Source organism: Pteropus medius, unplaced genomic scaffold, assembly GCF_902729225.1.
Source record: "Pteropus medius unplaced genomic scaffold, Ma_sr-lr_union100, whole genome shotgun sequence".
Classification (NCBI taxonomy): domain Eukaryota; kingdom Metazoa; phylum Chordata; class Mammalia; order Chiroptera; family Pteropodidae; genus Pteropus; species Pteropus medius.
This window is the reverse complement of record NW_024342647.1, coordinates 2,514,020-2,535,477: the sequence shown is the minus strand read 5'-3', so window position 1 is coordinate 2,535,477 and position 21,458 is coordinate 2,514,020. Positions and strand designations below refer to the sequence as shown.

The following is a 21,458-nucleotide window of genomic DNA, read 5'->3' as shown; positions in this document are numbered from 1 at the left end:
GTCCCCTCTTCCTCTGTTATTGCAGTTGGGCAGGGATGTTTCCCCCTTCTACCCACATCTAGAATGTGTTGTGCTGACTCAGGGCTCCTCCAGTGAAGTGAAGTAGCCTTAGAGGCCAGGCGACTAGGAACCAAAAGCTGGGGGACCTTGGGGAAGAGATTTCAACCTCCTTGAGCTTCGGGTTCTTCATCTGTATAATGGGGATGATGATCCCTAGCTCTTAGCTGGTGGGAGGGACAAACTGGCCAGTGGATATATGCATAATGCCTAAAAAGGAGCGGCGGCTCAAAAAGATGTTATTTTTGAGCACTTCTACACTCTGTTCTTCTGCCACTTCTTGTTGTCAGATCATTTTGAAAATAATCGTCTTCACTCCATTTATGATGCCTGGCTGCTGAGGAAAGAGATCACGGGTGTGACTTCTCTTTCTCAGCTTCCTTCTCTTGCTCCTCACTCTCCTCCCCCCTTACCCTCTTCCTCTCATCCTCTTCCCCTCCTTCATCCTTTTCTCTTCCTTCCCTCCCTGTCTTTCCACTCCCTTTCCTCTGCCTCTTTCTTCCCTTTCCCCTCTCCTCCTAGTCTTCCTCTTTCTATTGTCACTTTGGCACCAATCGTACACAAAACTTTAATTTAGGAAATATGGACTGAGTTCCTATCTCCATGGCACTGTGTTGAATATGATGAAATACGAAGCTGGCAAGGCCAAATCCTTCCCTTAAAGAGAAGAGATAACACTGGCACTAAATGAATATGTTGCCAGATGAGTAAAAAAAATTATACCATAAAAGAGGTCTTAAAAGAGGTTTTTCAGAAGAGGTGGTATTGGAGGATTAAGGGGCATGGCCTCTGCCTGGAGGAGGTACCATCTAATTCCGCTGGAAAAGCCCGTGTTCTTTGAAGAATGCTATCCGTGCCAGGCAACACAGTGGCTGGCACACAGTAGGCCCTCAGAAAATGGTTGTTAGGATGAACTGGAATGAGAAGGGTAAAAGTTCACAGAAAGCAGAGCATACTATGGGCTTGGTGATTCATTCATTTAATCATTCATTCATTCATTCGCAAATTTATTTAACAAATATCTTCTGAGCGCTGTTTCTGTACCAGGTTCTAGATATTATTCTAGAGATAGAAAAGGTCCCTACCACTGAGGAACTTTCACTTCAGTGAGGAAGTTGAATGACTAATAACCGACTACGTGCATGTGACAAGTCTCAGGGGACAGGTGGGTGGGATGCCTAATAATCTGGGAAAAAGAGGTAAGAGAAGCTCTCCTGGGAGCAGTGAAAGTCCGGGGCTTTAAGAGGCAACGTGCAAAGGTGCAAAGTCATACAAAATAAAACTTTAACAGACAGCTTGCAGTGAAATGTAAGAAATTCCACAGGCCTGGAGAGAAGATGTGAGTATGTGTTGGATGGTGAAATAAGATGAAGACATGAAGGGTTTGATTACGTGTCCTGATGCCAAGTTAAAAAGTCTAGACTTGATACCAAAATCTCTCTCACAGAGGTTGGGAAGGATTTTAAGCAGGAAAGTTGACAGTATTAGGTTTGATTTTAAGATCACGCTGGCTGCGGTGACGGAGAAGGATAGCGGGGGTGATCAGAATCAAGGAGGCTGGTTTGGCAATCACACTGAGATGGCCCAAGGAAGGGAGGAGTGATGAAGGGAGTAGCTGAACCACAGCAGGCAGGGGTGGAGACGAGAGGATTCCTGATGTGGGGGTGCACGTTTGTGTTGGGCACCGAAGCATGAACTGAACTCAGTGAAAGAGAACAGAGGTCATTTAAGGCACTAAGAGATTCTGGGTGTGTGAGCGATAGAAGATAGGGCTTAGTCTGGGAGGAGGCTAAGTTTCCAGAAAAGACACAGGAAAAGAAAAAAAGGTAGGGGAGGGAGCAGGAAGGAGGAGGAAAATGATGTGAGATGGACACGTGCAATGTACCATTTGAAGGTCAATATTAGAAGGGGGTTCTCGAAACACACCAGAGGCTCACGGTGGCCCTTTCTGGAGGTGCAGAGAGTATCCAATGCCTCATGTCACCAGTATTTCATCCCATATCCCATCTTTTAAAGATCTTTACCTTCTTCCTGTCCATTTATCTCTTTTAGATGCTGAGAACAGGCTAGTCACCTCACTCCTTTTTTCTTTAAGAAAAAAATATCATATGCCATTGAATATAAGATGCCAGTCATTGTAAGAGGTATCATTGTTTTATGTACACTAAGAAAAAAAACAGTCTGCCAATTAAACTATGACACACCATCAGTTATGAGAAACATTCCAATTTCAGAGATGCACATTAGTTCTATGAAGAGTAATCAAAAGAAAAGTTCAAGAAAATGCCCGCATTATCACATCTATAAACTGCATCCTCCTCTGGGTCCATAAGCTCTCCTTTCCCTCCCTTCACAACGATGGACTAGCAGGCGGTCTTCTCTAAGGCAAATAATTCCAGTCGTACCCAAGACGCTCTTCACTCTTGCCTGCTCGACTCTGACCCTAAAATAATCCCTCTTGCTTACAGAATCAATTTCCCCTCTCTGAATAATAATTCTCGCCAGCATATAAAAATTTTGTTGCTTCTATATTAAAAAAGAAGAAAAAGTCACTGACTCCACATCACTTTCTGCTGTCGTGTTATTTACTGCAATATTTCTCTGTAGAGTCTGCTATATCCCTTGTCTTCTCTTCCTCTCTTCCTATTTTCTCTAGAATGCATTCGATTCAGGCTTTCGTCTCCATAATTCTATTGAAACAATTTGGTCAAGGTCGCCCAAGACCTCCCTGTTGCTAAATGCACTGGTTAGTTCTCAGTATTCATCTTGATTCTCCTACCAGCAGCATGTGACACAGTTGACCACGATCTCCGTTTTGAAAAACATTCTTTCCTGGGCTTCCAGGATACTATACTCTCTTGGCTCTCTTCCCCTCTCCCCGGCCACTTCTTAGTTTTCTTTTCTTGTTCCTCATTATCATCCCATTATCCCAACCCTTCAAGATTAAAGTCACCATGGCTCCATAACTGGATCCCTTCTCTTCTCTAACTATACTTTCTCCCAAGGTAATTTTACCAATTAAATATCATCTCTATGCTAATTTATATCTCTGTTTCTCTCCTCTGACTTGCCAAATGCCCACTCAGCATACACGTTTGTATGTATGATAGGTTTCTCAAACTTAGGTTCAAACCCCACTTCTCATGTCCCACCAAAACTTCTCCCTCCCACAGTCTCGTCACATTGGCAAGACAATCCCACCATTGCCATTCTCAAGTGAAACATGGGAATCATCTTCTGCTCTTCTTTCTCTCATCTCACAAGTTTCTCAGTCCAAAACCAAATCATGTCAGCACTACTTAAAAATATACCCGTAATTCGATTACATCTCCCAACCCTTGTTGCCACTATCATGGTCCAGGCCACCATTTTCTCTCATCTTGATAAATACAGTAGCTCCCTAACTGGGTTCCTTATATATGTTCTTTCCCTTGATCTGGTCAACAGTCATAGTGATTCACTTAAAATGTCAGTGAGGTCAAGGTACTCCACTGTCCACATTTGCAATGGCTCCTCATTTCATCCGGAGTAATATCTAAAGTCTTTTTCATGCTCTACAAATTTCTGCCGAACTTGTTCCCTCCCTCCCTCTCTCTGATTGTAAAGAAAGTGTATTTTCTTTGTTTCCTTGTTTATTGTCTAATCCCCCCACATACAAAGTATAAGCTCCAAAATCATGGAAACTTAGCTTATTCAGTGGTGTGTATCCAGCTCTTAAAACAATATCCGACATATAGCTGATGTTCACTAAATATTGCTAAATAAATGAGTGAATGTATGAATTAATAAATTTCTGGATCATCCCTGTATTTCAGCAAAATATTCTCTCTGCTTCCCTTTCCACATCACTGAGCTACTGAGGCAGAGCTCTGCTCTCCGTATACCTCACCAGATGGATACTAGATTAAATTACACGACAATGTCAGGAAAACACTCCATGGGCTTCTTGGAGAACTATAAAAATAAGAAGTTATCATTATGCTATTAGCATTATTACTACTAGTTCGGCTTTTGCTGCTTTGACTGCTAATAGGTTCTGATCATTTCCACGATTCTTTCTTTCTCATTTTGAGTCTCCTTTAATCTTGTTTTTTTTTTTCTTTTCTTATTTCCCTTTACCTTTGCTCTGTTTTGGTGAACATTTTACGAACCAGCACAAGGTAAATGTCATTAGAGTGTCATTCTCATCATCTTCTATCAACCAAAAGAAATCCCTGCAGCATCTCCCCTCCCAGCCTCATTCACAGAGATCAGCAGAGGAAGAAAGGGCACCACCATTTTGAGGAGAAGCTTTGAAGTCAGGCTGTTCGGGTTAAAATTCTGGCTCAATCACTTATTGAGTAACATCTCGCAGTCGGTTTCCTCACCTTCAAAATGAGGGTGTTATTTATGCCTTTGTCATGGCAAAGATGCGAGGATTAAAAAATGTAATCAATACGATTATGTAATACAAATAAATCTAAGTTAACAGATAGAAACAAATACATGAATATAGATATCATCAAAATAAATGATCGCAGTCCCTGTCACATAAGGAAGCACTGAATAAACAGTATCTATTGTTATTTCTGGCTCCTCTAGCCTCCGTCCACGAAACTTGTCCTCTCGCTGGTCCGGACCACCTCCTGAGTTTTTTTTTGTCCCTGCTGTGTTCGTGTGTTCTCTTTTCAGGGGATGTCAAGATGAAGTACATTACGAAGGAAATTTTAATAGCTGCATATTATATACACAGAAACATATGCATCTACATCATGTGTATACAGCTCTATGTGTTTTCACAACGTAAGCACACCCATGTGCTGCCACCCAGATCAAGAAACAACACATTACCAATTACTTCTAGAAACATCTCTCGTCTCCCTTCGGTCACTCCCCCATTCTTCCTCGTCCCCAAAGGTTAATGCTCTCCAGACTTCTAAAACAGCGTACTTGTTTTTTACTGCTTTTGACCCGTATAGGAATGGAATCGTACCCTATATACTCATTTGTGCCTGGCTTCTTTTACTCAGTGTTATCTCTGTGAGATTCCTCCATTTTGTTGCAGGGAAGGGTATTTATTCTGTTCTCATTTCTGTGTTGCAGCCCGTCATGTGAATGCACGACAACTTATTTATCCATTTTCTTGGTGATGGTGTGTGGGGGCTTCTTTCATCTGGAAATTTGGAATAAAGCTGCTACAAACATTGGTGCCTTTTGGTGCACATAAGTAACACTTCCGTTGGGTGTATTCCTACGAGTTGTAAGGAGATGGCAAGGACAAACTGAGGTTTTAGGAAATTCTGCCAAGAGAGTTTTCCAAAGTGGTGGTGCTTGTTTACTACCCCCACAAGCAACGCGTGTGAGTTCCCACTTCTCCGCATTGTGACTCCTTGATAGGGTCGGTGTTTTTCACTTACGCCAGACTGATTGCTGTGTTATGATATTGAATTATGGTTTTAATTTACATTTTCTAAGGACTAGAAAAGTTAATTACCTTTTCAAATGTTCATTTGCCATTTTGATATTCTTATTTGTGAAGTGCCTGTTCTTATCTTTTACCCATCTTCCTGTCTTACTGGATTGTCTGTCTTTTTCTTATTGGTTTTAGGAGTTATTTAAATGTTTTGCACAAGAGTTCTTTGTCAGATACATATATCATAGGTATTTCCTTCCACTCTGTAGCTTACATTTTCATTCTATGAACAGCAGCTTCTGATGAACAGAAATTCTTAATTTTAATGTAGTCTAATTTATTAATCTTTGTCTTATACTTAGTGCTGTTTGTATGCTACAGAATGAATATCGGTCTACTGAAAAGTCACGAGATATTCCTCTGCCTTATATTTAAGAAGCTTTTTTCTTTAACCTTCTACCAGGAGAAAATTATTCTTCCTCAGACACCTTTTTTTCGCCCTATGATTCCTCTACCTAGACAGACAGAATGAATTACCTCCTTTTCTGGAACTCCATAATAGTATGCATTACTTTTATTATCTCTATTATATTACATTTTACTCTGAGTCATATGTATTTTCCTGTCTATCCTCTCTCTATCTCATCCCCACACTCCATTCATTCAATTATCTAAATTCTTTGAGGTCTTTTCACTAAATCTTGGTCATGATGCCTTCTTAGTAACTCTAAAATTGGTCTATTTCCTCCATCCCAACTGCTACCTCCATGTCTAAATTTGTGACGTCTCATCTTGAGTACTGCAGTAGCCTCTAACTGGCCACCAACCTCTAATCTATCCCTCTCTAATTAATTGACCACACAAAAGCCAGAGTAATCTTCCAAAACATCAATCTCTTCATGCGACTTCCTTTTATAAAACCCTTCCATAGAGCTCATTACTCTCATATTAATGTTCAATTCATTAACACGCTACAGAGGCCTTCCAGGATTTGAAGGATTATTTTGTCTTTCTCAGCATCGATGTCTCAGCTTTAATCTCTTAAGACTTTTTTCATTTCCTCGAATGCCCCTTCATAAGGACTTTCTGTCTGCTTCCATATTCAGGACCCTGCCCTCATCTTTATCCTTCGAGTCTCATTCTCTGTGTCATTTTTAGCAAGAAAACTACCCTGACTCCCTAGTAAGTTAAGTCCCCATACTAACTGGTCCCATAAGATACTCATATTTTTTCTCCATTAAAATTCATTATGTCTATTATTGTTTGTTTTTTAAGTCTGACTTCTCTGATAGAGTGTGTATTTCCTTGAGGTAAAAACTGTGTCTTCTTCACACCTCTATTCTTGTGCTGAGCTCAAGGACCATATGTTCCTTAAAAACTTAATGAATTGAAATGAACTGATTTGTGCTCATATGCCTACAGTCTAACACTGGATTTGGTACAAAGTCAGTCTCCAAAGAGTTTCAATGATTCAATGTCTTCCTAAAACCCTAGCATCAGTACTGAGAAGGACTTAAAGACCACCTACTTAAATCGCCCCACCCAATGTGATGATGATTAAACAACCTCTATAACATTCCTACCAAATGCCATCGGCTTACAACTCTGTGACAGCAGAGTGTCACTACATAGTTCAGCAGGCGTTTCCAGGCTTGGCCATGAATGTGTATTAAAAGATCTATTTTATACTGAGTTTAAACTGCGATCTATTTTATCTCAGTTAAAAGCTGGAGTCCTTGTAGCGTCCGTCCCGTAAGTAGCTCGGGTTTAGCTCATTTCATCCATATTAATGAATTTGATTATCTTTTCTGCAAGACAATCCTATAGGTATCTCCAGGCAAGTCCTTTTGTTCCACCTTTCTTCAGCTATTATCATAAGACAAGACCTTCCTTTGCGCACGCTGTAATGTCTTAATCTCTCTTGAAGTGTGATTCTCAGACTTGAATCCAAGCTTCTAGGGCTGCTCTGACCAATCTAGAATAGGGCAAAGATGTCACCTCCTTTTCGTGAATAATATACTTCTAATAATGTAACCAATGGGTTTGAAGGACTGAGACTTATACTTTAGTGCTTACTGAGAAAAGGAGTTCAAAATTCGATATGAAAGTGAATATTTAGAATGAGAAAAGTTAAGGACATAGAAAAGGTGAGGAAGCTCTGGACCTCAAGCTTCATTAGTTTCATGGTAAATCAGCCTCTCAATGTCCCTAAGATCTTAATGTCTTCCTAGTTACATCCTCTTAATCCCTTCTAAATTTTTTCCAATTATAATTCACAGGTCTCTACACCTCCAACATGCAAAGTAGGGTGATCAAATGCAGACTGAAGACTTCCTGGATTCAAACCCTACTGGCACTTCACAAGGTCACTGCAGGTATCTTAGGAACTAAAGTCACTGGCCCACCCAAGGCAGATCTGACTTTCTTATCTACTTTCTCATCAACAGTCGCCAAACCCACCTGTACTCTTTTCTCTACTAAGTGGGGCAGGGTTATTCTTCATGTATTTGAGGTTGTGTTTTGTTTTAACACTAAACCACTTTCTTGGCCTGAATTTCTCTGAGGATTTTCATTCATTGCTCCCAAGTGACACTTCCAAGCCCTCCCTGCACCATTATTCCAATCATCTTCTATAACAGAAGCATGAATCAAAGAGTTGCCAACGAACCAGAATATAAAAGTCACATTAAGCTCTGCTTAGCTCTACCTGCCAATCTCAACCCAACTTTCCTCCCACTGACATTCGGAATCACCTTTAACATATACTTTTCTAGAAGGTCACATTTTTAGTCTGCTCAAAGTTAAAGCATGTCATTTTTTTTTTTCCTGACTATAAAGTTAATACATAATTACTGTAGAAAAGTTAAAAAAGGAACTGGAAGCCCAAAATAAATCATCTATAACATAACCATCAGAGGTAACCTCTTCTGACATCTCAGCACATTTGCTTGCAATATTATTTTTCCTTGTCCTTTGTCACTGTTAAGATCATGCCCTAACCCAATCAGAAACCGTCTATTTTTTAATTAAAATTATATCAACTCACTGTCACCATATTCTTGGAAATTCTTCATAAACAACATTTTAGAACCTGCTTAATACTATGTTGTATGGATGCTACTTTAATTTACTCAGTCTCCTCATTTGGAAAATTGAGATCTTTATATTTTTTTCTATTATAAATTATGCTTTTTAAAACAGCACTGTCTGTACTTAAAGCCTTGTCAATTTTTATCTCTACAATCTCCTCTCTTCTTTATGATAAATTAATTAGGGTAAAATTACTATTTTAAAGGGTAAATCTTCTTTAAAGTCATGAGCACATATGGAGCACCTAACATGGACCTGATATATAACAGATGTTAAACAAATACAAATATTTATATATATCAACAAATCAATCCTTACAATTGTTTTATTCTCACTAGCAATACCTAAGAGCAACTGTCTCTCTGTATTCTAGCCAGCACTGAGCATTCTCATCTGTAAACTCAGCTAAAAGCACACATACATACACATTCAAAAGGGTGGATGTGTGTATGAATATATTAAAGACCACAGATGATTAAAAAATAAGGAGAAAGAAGATTACATAGAACCAAAAATTCTATAAATTGCCCCACAGCTCTTAGAATTCAAATAACACCTGCCAAAATACATTGAAAATCAAATACTATAATGTAAGAAATTCAGATGATATGATATGAAACTTTAATATATATTAGATCTGGAACATCTATAAATAACAGCGCTTAGATGTTTTCATCAAAATAATCAGATAAAGCTCACATTTCCATGCTTTATACCTGAAAACTAATTAATAACCGTGAATTTAATGTCCTGTATATGCTAAAAATTTTAAAAGGACATTATATCATGACTGTCTTAATTTCCATGTTGGTAGTTTTCATTGGTTTCCGTCTTTCATCCTTTTCTGCATTCTCCCTCTCCCTCGTGCCTCCTCCCCCATGCTGCTTCCCGCTCCATCTCTGGTCCCACCATTGCCCCTGGAACCCTACCTTGAAGGTGCAGTTTGCTCTCCGTGCTTTGCAGAAGGACGGAACTCACAGAGTCCAGATTGTCATAGCTGTTACAGCCCAGAGGCCCAGTACGTGTCTCTGTGACCTGGAGTGGACATCGAGGGTGACAGAATGTGAGACAGACGCCCTTGTCTGGGACAGATCCTGCAGAGTCAGCCCCGGCAGAGCAAAGCCGGCAGAGAAAGTCTTCTGCCCTGGGTCAATTGCTGCTTCCTGTACCTTGCCTGTGTCAAGGACCATGCCTGGCTGTCACCAAGCAGATGACAAGATAGCAGGCCAATCCAGCACACGGACTGGGCCAGAATGCCGACGTTCTCTCTGTGGTATTGACTTTACAAGCAGCTTTAAGTATTACATGGACTAAAAAGTAGAAGCAGGATAGTCTCTTTCAAAGGCATGGGCTTTGGCGTCAGGAGAATCAGTGTTAAATACTGGCCGGGCCATTTATTTGCTCTGTGCCCTAAAGAAGTCACTTAAATTCTCTAAGCTTCTGCAACGTGAAGCTAGTAAATCCCTTTTCCCAGAAGGCTGTGAGACTATGCATGATGGGTGTCAGTGCCTGACACATGGTGCATGTTCCAAGATGGGCATCTTATTGCCAAAAGCCTCTATAGATTGTAATAAGTATATATGCATTATTATTATGCAATAACAATAAAATTATCCCCACTTTCCATAAAATAGTTTCAGCAAGGAGCACAATCAGTGCCACTGCAGAACAAAACACCCCAATTCTACGAAAGTGTGTTCACAGAAAATCATTTTAGAATAATTGAGATGGTGGACAATAGGAGAACAGCTATTAAAAAAAGATAACCTTGAAATAGAGATGAATAATATGAAAAGAGGATTCTTCATCCCTTTAGCTTTCACTGCCCATTATTGAACACAGGCACTTGTAGGGTTGTTTTGAGATCTGCAACCAAGTTTAAAGACACAGCACTGACTGTTGTAGAAACTGATGACGGGAAATAGCCGCAGGGATTTCTAGATGCCGGTTCTGCCCTTTTCCAGCTGTGAAGTCTTGGATCAGTGACAGCCTTTTTTAAGCCTCAACGTCCCCACTATAAAATGTTAGTCATACTCGCTCCCACCTCACTTGTAAAGGGATCATATTTTTGAAGTGTCTAACACTTAGGAAATAGTAAACAAATGGAAGATCATCTAGCTTTGGGGTTTAAACAAGTCATTTATTCTTTTTTGAATGGAATAATAACATAGTTATTATAATATCGCTATTATTGCGTGAGAATCAAAACTACTAATTAATTTTGCTAAAAATACCCAGGAAAAGAAAATCATGGGCAAACCTTCCCCACCTGGGTCAGCTGTGGCTCTTAAACAAAGCCGGCAATGAGACCCGTCCCGGCCGGCAGGATCTTGAGGTGGCGTCAAGAAATAGCAAGAAAAATGCAAGTCTCAGATTGAGTGTAGAAGACAGTGCTAGTGGTAAAATAGCTCCTTGAGTGGCTTCTGTGCAATTTTTTTGTCTGAAAATTCCTCCTAAGGAGGCAGGCTGCACTTTCAGGATGCACAAAAGAGGATTACCTTGTGACAGAGATTCAATATCTCAATTCCGTGTCCTATCCGGTGGGGCGAGAACCATTTGGTGATAATGAAAACCAGGCCTTTGCTTCACCCCAAGCTGACGGCTTCTCTCTGGGCCGAGTTCTCTAACAACATAATCCCCGAATATAGGCGATTCTTCTCAGCTAAGTGGCTCTTTGTTTGTTGATCTGATTTATGTCTCTCCTTCCTACCTCCCTCCTCAGAAACTCTCTCCCTCCCACATCTTTCTCTTCCTTTGGTCAGCTGCTGCCTCATCTGCCTGTGTCTGTCCTGACACTGCTCCCGCCACACATAGACATACACTTTTTTTTCCCAGAGAGATCTTTGAAAGTCTTAACGTAAGACTAGGTCTACATTTTATTAAAGAGAAAAAAAAAAATTAGACTGAAGATTGAGAAGTAACAGGCAGGTATAACCTGGTTTAAGAAAATTTGAGATGCAAAAAATCCATATTGAAACTCTCAAAAGAACTAATCCATTTTATCAAAAATGCCTTCCTTTATTCTCTTTGTAAAGGTAACCCCTGAATTTATTGCATTTAAAATGGAATCTGTCTCTTTTTTTAAAGGTTCCTGTGCTTTAAGGCACTAAACTGAAAGTCTAGAGCTGCTCTATCCGGTGTGGCTAATTAAAGTTAAACTTAATTAAAATGAAATAAACTTACAAATTCAGTTCCTCAGTAGCCACATTTCAAGGGTTCCATAATCCCACATGACTAGTGGCTACTGTCTTGGCCAGAACAGATAGAGGGCATTTTCATCATCTTGGAAGGGTCATTTGGCTAGAGCTGGTGTAGATGGGCATGGCGTACATGAGAATGACAGACTGCCTGTTTTTGTAAATAAAGTTTTATCGGAACAGAGCCATATCCATTTGTTCACATACTGTCTCCAGCTGATTTTTGTGATGTAGCAGCAGAAATGAGTTGTAGCAACAAAAACCATATGACCCGCAAAGCTTTAAATATTTATTACCTGGTGCTTTACAGAAAATACTCACTAACTTTTGGTGTAGCGACTAGAGTTCTAGTCCCTGTTAAACCCTGAGCAAAGGTCTTTAACCCTTGGACCTCAGTTTTTCCACCTGTAAAATGGGAGTAGGGAACAAAAACCACAGGTGTTTAAAAAATTACTGACCAGGCATCAGTAATCCTACTCCTGCTAGCTCTGTGACCTTGGAAAATCGTTTACCCATTGTTGCCACAGTTTCTTCATCCAAGAAGGGAGTCTGATCATCATCCATACAGCACTTTCAGAGTGACTGAGAGAGTCATCGCTAATTATGCCGTGACCGTAGCCAGGGTGGCCCCAGTAAATCAGGGCATGTGGTCACCATAATAACAGTGTCCATGCTATTAGGGTGCACGTGACATCAGTCAACATGGTTGGCAGGAGGTGCTATTAGGTACGTGGGCATGACGCCAGGGACTGTATCTTCCCATTGACTCTGAGAATACCTGGGTTGCAGGGTTGCTGTCTTAGGAACCTGCCACCCCATCCACCCTCGAGCAGTACCTTGATTGCTCCAGTTGATATCTGGATCTCATGGAGCCTCCTCATGGTTCCATCACGGTCAACAAAGTAGGATGATGCGAGCTGGTGCAGAGCTTCAACACTTTGAGTGGCATTCCCTGACTTCCTGTCGAGGCGACTTTTGTCCATGTACATGGTCAAGGCCTCCTCCCCTGCATGGAAAGGAAAGACGCTCAGGTAGCCTGTCCAGGGTGAGAGGAATGGCTCCAGAGCCTGGAGGCTGAAAATACCCTCAAACCTCCCGCTAATGTTGCCCAAATTTCCATCTGCCCCTGAAAATCAAGGGCACAGTGAAAGAAAAATAGTCCATAACTAGCTATAAGTACCAAGCTCTGTTAAGATAAAAATTATGGAAAAATTCTTAGTCATCAAGTCCAACCCCTACTAATCCACTTCATAGCTCTCACCAGCATCATTTCGTTTCGTAACTCACCTCCTCTTTTTGAGGTTCAGTCTCTTCTGTAAATTGATGAGTTTGCCAAAGATGGCCCTTTCCCATTCCTCTCTCCTCATCATCATCCAGTTCCTCCTTTTCCTCCTCTCATCTCTCCCCTCTCCTCTTCCCTCCTTCCTTCCTCCTTTCCTTTCTCTCTTTCTCCCTCCGCTACCCCTTCCTAGCCAGACTGATGAATGAATGGACAGATGGATTGATATATGGCTAAAGATAGATAGGTAGGTAGATAGATACATAGTTTAGAAACAGAGATAGATAGAAAGGAAAACCTGTGCTTGTATATATAGAAAAGCATACTATCTATATTAGCCAGTTCTTTTCTCTTATACAAAGCCCAGTGATTATTATATAGTAGTCAGCAAATACTTAATTCATCATGTTTCTTTCTTAAATACCTACATAAACCAGGCTCTATGTTTCTGAGCGAGCAGTGGAGGTTCCATTGGAGAAGAGGGGAGATGGCAAGAGAGTTAAATACAGGAAGGGGGAAGATGAGAGAAAGAGAGAGAGAGAGACAGAGATAGAGACAGAGACAGAAACAGAGAGACAGACCAAGAGGCAGAGACAAAGAGAGAGATGAATATATAAACTTATACATATTACCCCATGAAATTTTCCTTAGAAAGACATACGTAGATTAATAATAGTACTAAATTAGATAAATAATAGTACTAAATAACATCTTATTTGGATAACAACATGTTTCACCAGAACTTCAGAAAGGAAGCTTCAGATATGCCTACTAAACAGACTCTGATCATTGCACATCTGGTTTCGCCCTATATGAACTGTGAACTTGGGGACGTTTCTTAAGATCTCTGTTCCTCAGACTATTCATTAACAATCTCAGGAGAAGAATAGCACCTACTCTATAGAGTTATTAAGAAGAATAAATTAATTAATTCACATAAAGTCTCTGTATCAGTGTCTGGTTAGTTGTACAAATCAAAAACCATTTGGAGTAGAAGTAAAACGCAGTCTCTGCTACTAGACTGCCTGGACTTGAACTATAGACTGCCTGGACTTGGACTATAGACTGTCTGGACTTGAACTAGCTGTATGAGCAAGTTGCTTACCTTCTCTATGCTTCACAGTTTCTTCTTGTGTAAAATTGGGGTTACTACCTGTACTTACTTACCTCATAGACTTGTCAGAGGATTAAATTAGTTAATTACATAAAGTTCCTGAACCCTGCCTGGCACATAGTAAGTACTATGGAAGTGTTAACTACTGTTATTTGATCGCTGTGAAATATCAATTGTACGAGATTCGTCTTAACATCTCATCAACCCAATACAATAGGATAATCAGAGAACTAACACTATCAACACTTTTAGAGGACAAATTTCTTTAGGATGCTGATAATTTTTTTTAGCTGAAGAGAAAAAACAATTTCCTTTCAGCAGGACAGTGATTATCGCAGGAAGTGGGCACAGTCCTGGTACACAGGTGAAGTCCTCTGCCTCAGATCCCTCCACGACTGCTTCTAGAACATCGTTCCAGTGCCGGAGTTCTCCACACGCAGCCTCTCGTCCGTCTTTTCAGCGCTGTCTCTCTCTATGTGTTCTACTCAAACCATTCCTTCTGCCTCCAGGATTTATTCTTACTGATTTTCCTCCCAAGGCTTTTCTCAGCCTCCTTTTGTTCTGCTTAGAATGCTATTCTGTTCCTGCCTTAAATGTCTGACTGTTGAAACCCTATCCAGCTTTCTGAACCCAATTTAAATGTCACCTCCTCTTACTACGCTGCCTCTGTCCCCGACCTGGCACGCCACTAGACACTTTTCAGAGCCTACAGGCAGCACCTCCCTGGGGAGCTTCCCCACCACTGTATCCTCCCTCCCAGAGAGAGTAATCACCGCCCCCCCCCGCCCCCCCGCCAACCATCATTCTCCAGCGTGTCTATTCAGTTTCGTTCATTTTGTGTGTGCTGAGCACTTTGGCAGGCACCGGGGTGACAAATGAATAAGACATTGTCCCCATGCTAAAGTCACTGAGTAACTACACGCATGCTGTCCAATATGGGAGCCACTGGCCAACTGTGCCTACTGAGCACTGAAATGTGGCTAGTTCAAACTGAGATGCACTGTAGGTGTAAACTATGCAGCAAATATCCTAGATCTGGATAATGCAAATAATAATAATAATAATAATAATAAAATAAGGTAAACTAATTGGTCAATTCTATTCATTTCATGTTGATGTGATATACATTTTGAATAGATTTTGTTAAATGAAAGATATTGTTAAATTGATTCTTCCCTTTTTATCTTTACTTTTAAAAATGTAGTTGTGAGAAAATTTAAACTGGCCGGCGTGGCTTGCATTTTATTCCTATAGGACAGTGCTGGTCTAGGGAGACAGAGATCATTTCAACATGCCAGGTGAACAGCGAAGGTACAGGGATGCACAGAGCAGATTGCGGCCTGAAAGAAGGTACCTGCACCCATCGTGATGTGGGACAAAAGGCATGCTGATCTGGTCCCTCCAGCTACCTCCTTGCCACTCTCTAGGTAAGCTCTATCCTGCACAAACGTGGCATGTTTCCTCTCATTGTTGGGACTTTGCTTTTCGCCTGGCTAACCTCTACTCATCCTTCAAGTGTCATCTAAGACAGCACCTCTGAGAAGTCTTCCTGGAATCCTCCACTCTTAGACTGATTAAGAACTCTAACCACGAGCTCCCACAGCCTCTTATTTCTCTGTTACCTATCACATTTTCCGGTGACTGCTGGTTTAACAGCTGTCTCCTTCACTAGAGGAGAAGCCCTGTGAGGTCAGGGAGCATGTAAGAGTCTTTCATCATTTCATTGTCATTGCTCAGCACCATATGAGTATGTATTATGTGCTTAACAAATGATTAGGGTATTTTGGGGTGAACGAATAACTATGAAAATGGTCCAGTTCTACAGTGTTTATTGACTGACATATCTGCCTCAATTACTAGACCGAAAACTCCCAAACAGACGATCCATCATTATCAGAATGAATCTCTAGTTTCATATGCCTAGACTTTGAGTTCAGAATAAGACACTCATGTTTACAGTTTCCCATGAAGCTTTCACTGCTTATGCAAGACACAATCTTGCATCCTTTGAACTCCACAGCAACCTGAATAGATTTGGCTTAAAAACAACTTTATATACAATTAGATTTTGAGTTCAGTGGTGGTGGGTGGTAGCCTGAGAGAACAAGGAGTCAATCTGATTCTTCTTTGTAATGTTCCCCGTGCTTCTCTTAGGTCATGTGAAGAGTGGATGGATGTTCAGTTATCATTTGAAAGGCAAATGGATGGATGGATGGATGGATGGATGGATGGATGGATGGATGGATGGATAGATGATTGAACAGACAGATGAACAGACAGGTAGAAAGGTAAATGATTAAATAAATGAACATTCTAGAAGTTAGAGGCAAGCGGCAGAGGAAATAAGTATTCCATCAGCTCAGGCTCTCCAAGGGGCCTGTGAAAGAGAAGGTGAAATAAGCCCAGTTCCCTCTGGACTGAGAACTGGCAGCAGCAAACCTTAGATCGAGAGGGGTTAATGGGCTTCTCGCTGCATTATTAAGACTTAATTTCTTGTTTATTAAGAGGATGTTCTGTTTAGAGTTGCTTTCCCATTTGGGCATTCCTGAAATTGCCTCTTCGCCCCACACAGGCTTTTCCTCAGTCTCTGTCCTCCAGGGGCTTTGCCTCTTTCCCTGCAGCAGGTCTTCTGTAGGGCAGCAAAGTAGGACTCAGGCACAAGGGAGGGGGGATGAGCTGGGAGCTATTCATTTTACCTTTTGAGTCAATAGGGGATACTACTTCCAGATGGGGGATGGGCCCGCTGAACTTTAGGCTTCCGGAGTACCCCTCATCCTTTCCTTCTGAGACCCTGTGACTTTATTCTCAGCCTCTTAGCCAAGGGGAGATATCTCAAAATACAGAGCAGGGAATACTGAATAGACATACAAACATACACACAGGTGCAAACATGAATGCTCATGAATAAAGACATTCACGCAATATAAACATGTTTACATGCACGAGCAAGCTCACATCTATACTTGTATGTGTACATTGCATCCATCTGCATTAGTCCAATGAGTAAGCATGTGTACGCTGAGTATGTGTGTCTGTCCACATACAGACTAACTTACATCCAAGCGTAGGTAGGCATTTGTGCACATCCATCTGTGCATGCATGCAACCTTAATCACACACGTCACACCGATATCCAGGCTCCAAGGTGTTTCCTTTGGTCCAAAATATAATCTTCTGAGGGACTAAGGGAAATTGGTATTCTAGTGTGTCGTTCTAGACCCCAAATTTCCCCCTTCACCACCCTCTATAAGAAAATCACTCATATCAAGCATTTTAGGAGTTTAAGAGATTTCACCAAAAATCTGAGGATTCCATGGAAATGTCTTTGTTAACAGCCCTCTCACAGGATCCACTTCCTCTTTCTCATCCCCTTTCCTTCCACTACCCTCTCCATCAGGAGCCATACAAATGTATTCACTTGTCCTATATGTGACAATTTACAGATCATCTTTTGTTGTTTGAGTACGCCCTTAGGAACTCATCTGACACCTCAAACGGCTTATCAAAGCATTTCTCCTAAATTAATACAGTGTTCTCCTTAGGAAAAATTAGCGGATAAAATTTTCTGCACCTTCTTCTATTTAGACAGGAAAACTGATATCCGGACAGAAACACGAATTTCTTGATGTCTCCCATTCATCTAGTGAGTGGCAGGGATCGGCTTTAATCCTGAGTCTCCAAGTTCCTTAGGCCCATTAATGATAACACTAATAATAATAATAATAATAATAATAATAATAATAACTAAATGATAACACTAATAATAACAACAACAACAACAACACCATCGACAACAACAACAGCAACAACAACAACAGCAACAATTTGTTAGGTGCCAAACACTGTGCTAAGCAATTTAAATGCATCATTTTATTTAATCTTCACAATATAAATTACAGAACTACTATAGTAATTTTTATTTACGCAAGAGGAAATGGAAGCATAGAGAACTGCCAAGGTGACACGAATCTGGTGAGGAGCAGGAGGTGGGATTGGAACTCAGGCAATCAAACTCCAGAGCAGCCCTTTTATTCCTACAACTTACCACCTCCTTTCACTGCCATTGCATGAGGAAGCCCTTAAGAAATATGTTTCCATGAATGAATGAGTAAAATGATGATGTTAGAAAGACTTCACGACGTGTCTGGCCCATTGTGTTCAATCAACAGTAAATATGTCCCCTCTCCCCGCCCCCACTCTTCCACGTTGAGGAAACTTTTAGGGCCTGCCGGCCAACACCAGAACTCAGTATGAAGCTCTGCATATTTTAAAATGCCATGCTGTAAAAACAGTAGAGGAACCAGGCTCTGTGAATAATTCACCACCTTGCCTTGGAGAAATTAAACATATATTTCACTGCAAAAGAAAGGTCTTTGTTATTTGGGATTTCCAGAGATTTGGACAAATATGGCTTCTAATGGAAGAACTGAATTTGTTGCGATATTTTTTTTTTCCCAAGTAAAATGGGAAGTGGGAGAATTTCACAGAAAAGAATATAGGTTAATGCAACACTTGATGTAGACGTGATTTCATTTTCACTTTACAACAGAAAAGAATTTATACTGTGTGATTTAACATTGAAAGTCCTACTTAACCTAATATCTGACTAGTAACAAGCAATAAAATATGTGTTGATTGGCTGGTTTTTGGAATGGGTGAGCTGGTAGGTAAATGAGTTGATTGAAAAGATGACTGATGTTGAGTCAAAAAATAATGCAGACTTTTAATTCAATTTATTTAAATAAAAACCAAAAACAGTTAACCCTAAGTTTTTAACAGAAAGCCTTAAGTTAAAAACTCAGGGTTAACTGTTTCTTGTTTTTGTTTAAATAAATTGAATTTAAAAACAAACAAACAAACAAACTTAGCTTTGTCACTCACTAACCATACCTCTTCTGAGTCTCAGCTTCCTTATCTATAAAATGGAGATAATTTGACTTAGCCTGCGGTTTTTGAGGACTAAAGACAATGTACAATGCCTGCTATGGGCAAATACTCAATGAGTAGTGGCTATATTATTGTAAGAATGAGTGAATTTGCCAAACCAATCTTTCCATCCACGTTCCCCACATCATCAAATTCCTAATCAGATCTTCCTTAAAATGTACATTGTGTGCTCAGCCTGGAAAGCTTCAGACCTTCCTTCCACCCACCCAGCTCCTGTCAAGCTAAACTGCCACTTCCCCTATGAAGTTTGTACCAAGCACTCCAGCTCGTAGTGATCACCCCTTCTCTGAAAGGGAAGATCGACTATTATAATTATACCTCAGTCCACCCTGCCCTCATTAATGCACCAATCTTGTTGAGCTCCCATGGGCCACATCCAAATGCCATGTAGCAGCAATCTGAGGAGGTGGCATGGTGCTCTACCAGCCATCCAAAGGGGCTTTCTCAAAATTCAGTAGACCTGGTCATTATGGTAGAAAACTGATGTCCAAAGGATTGTAGCTTATAATATAACACGATGCAAGCAGCCAAGACCCATAAGCATCTAAATGCACTAGTCTCTACTGTTTATCTTTTTTTTTTCCCCACTTCTGTACTCTACCCTCCTATCTTCTCCTTACTCCCTTAAAGATTGATTGGACTTGTTGGGAGGGAAGAGCAAGGCTGAGCAGGGTGCGCAGCTAGTCTGCTTTCCTAGTAATCTACTCCAAGCTCATATAAGATAGAAATCATAACCCTTTTGTAAAATCCTAACCTCAAGCTGTCAGTCTCTCAAGCAGACTTAAATTAACAAAGGCAATGCTCTAAACAACATGTGAATTTTAATGATTTCCCCAGATTAGACTACCTTCCAAAGAGAGCTCATGCAATAATCAGATCGAGCATTCCCTGTGAACCCAGCCAATTCCAAGGTGAAGCCACATTCCACAAGTTACATTGTCCCAGAGAAGAGAGTCAACTGCTCTGATACAACCACAATATACCTGGCAACGTATCCTTCTGAATGATGTACGATGGCAGAGATGTTAATTTACCTTTGATCCTGGGGCATCCCACCCTCCCCCCCATCCCAGACCCAAAGTCATGACAAGGCTATGGTCCAGTAGCTGCTGACCTACCTCCCAAGGTGGCAGAGATGAGGAGGTGGGTGCCGTACTTTTTGATGATGGTGTCGATGAACTGCTGGGTGGTGGGTCTCCTGCCAAGCAGGCGGATGCTCCTTTGAAACTCCGGCATGAGGGGCACCGGGTGACGGACCAGGTCTCTCCTCTCGATGGCTGTGTTCCTCACCTTCCAACGGGCAAACTCCCTGGGCAGAAGAGATGAGCGAGACTCCTCAACTTATGACCTCTACCCCCAGGCCAAAGTCCGCCTAACCATCCCATGCTGGTATCTCTCCTTGGGTGAGACAATGACCACAATTGTTTTTAATATTTGTCAAGTGACATTTAGATCTGGAGCTCTCCATCCTCTTTAGCCAACTAGTGTTTGTTTACTGAGCATTCTCCTCATCACCAGGATGCTGTGGTGAACTAGACAGACACAGTCATGCCTTCAGGTTGTTTACAGAGCATCAGGGATACAAAGCCATTGTTGTCTAGTTACTCATCCATCTACCTCACTAGACTGTGAATGAAACCATAGAGATGAACTCTTCTTAGAGACATGGTACATGTTACATGGTAGGATTCATAGGATGCTAGCTGGATAAATAAATAAACAAGTGAAAGGAAGGAAGGAAGGAAGGAAGGAAGGAAGGAAGGAAGGAAGGAAGGAAGGAAGGAGGGAAGGAAGGAAGATAGGGTTATAGGGAGGGAGGGAGCGAGGGAGGCAGCCTATGTAACAGTGGATAAGATCTAAGACACAAAGCAACTTGAGACCTGATCTAAGACAATTACGAAATCAAATAACAAGCCCAGAGCTCAGTTTAATTCAAAGTGTTAACGTGCATTCATTCAGCAACTACGATTTGGAAGACATGAAGCTGTGTTCTGAAGACCACGTGGGGGAACTTCCATTCTTCCCTTCACTCGTGAGAGTGGAGATCAAAATCGAAGGGCACAGAACTTGGGAGTTCAGGTCAGGATCTCTCTCTGCCTCTCGCAAATTATGTGGTATGAACTTGGGCAGAGCATGTCACTTCTCTGAACCTACCTTTCTTACCTATAAAATCCAATTAATATCTATTTCCTATTGCTGATGCATAGGTGACATGAAATATAGGGTGTGAAAATGCCTTTGGAAACTGCTAGGCACTAATCCAGTGTGAAAGATAGTTTTATAACTTTATTTCCTGACAAATTCCCAGACATGGAAGTCATTAAATGTTCACGGACGATGAACAAAGAGCGTGAACACCGAACGCCAGTAAAAATTTAAAAG

General features: G+C 41.0%; 1 protein-coding gene across 1 annotated transcript in view; it reads right to left on the bottom strand.

Annotated features, from left to right (window-relative positions):
- BRINP1 (BMP/retinoic acid inducible neural specific 1) overlaps positions 1-21,458 on the bottom strand; it is a 168,929-nt gene that overhangs the window by 42,993 nt on the left and 104,478 nt on the right. Inside the window, 3 exon segments of the mRNA XM_039866755.1 lie at positions 9,469-9,574; positions 12,573-12,742; positions 20,195-20,385. Coding sequence (XP_039722689.1) covers positions 9,469-9,574; positions 12,573-12,742; positions 20,195-20,385 — 467 coding nt within the window.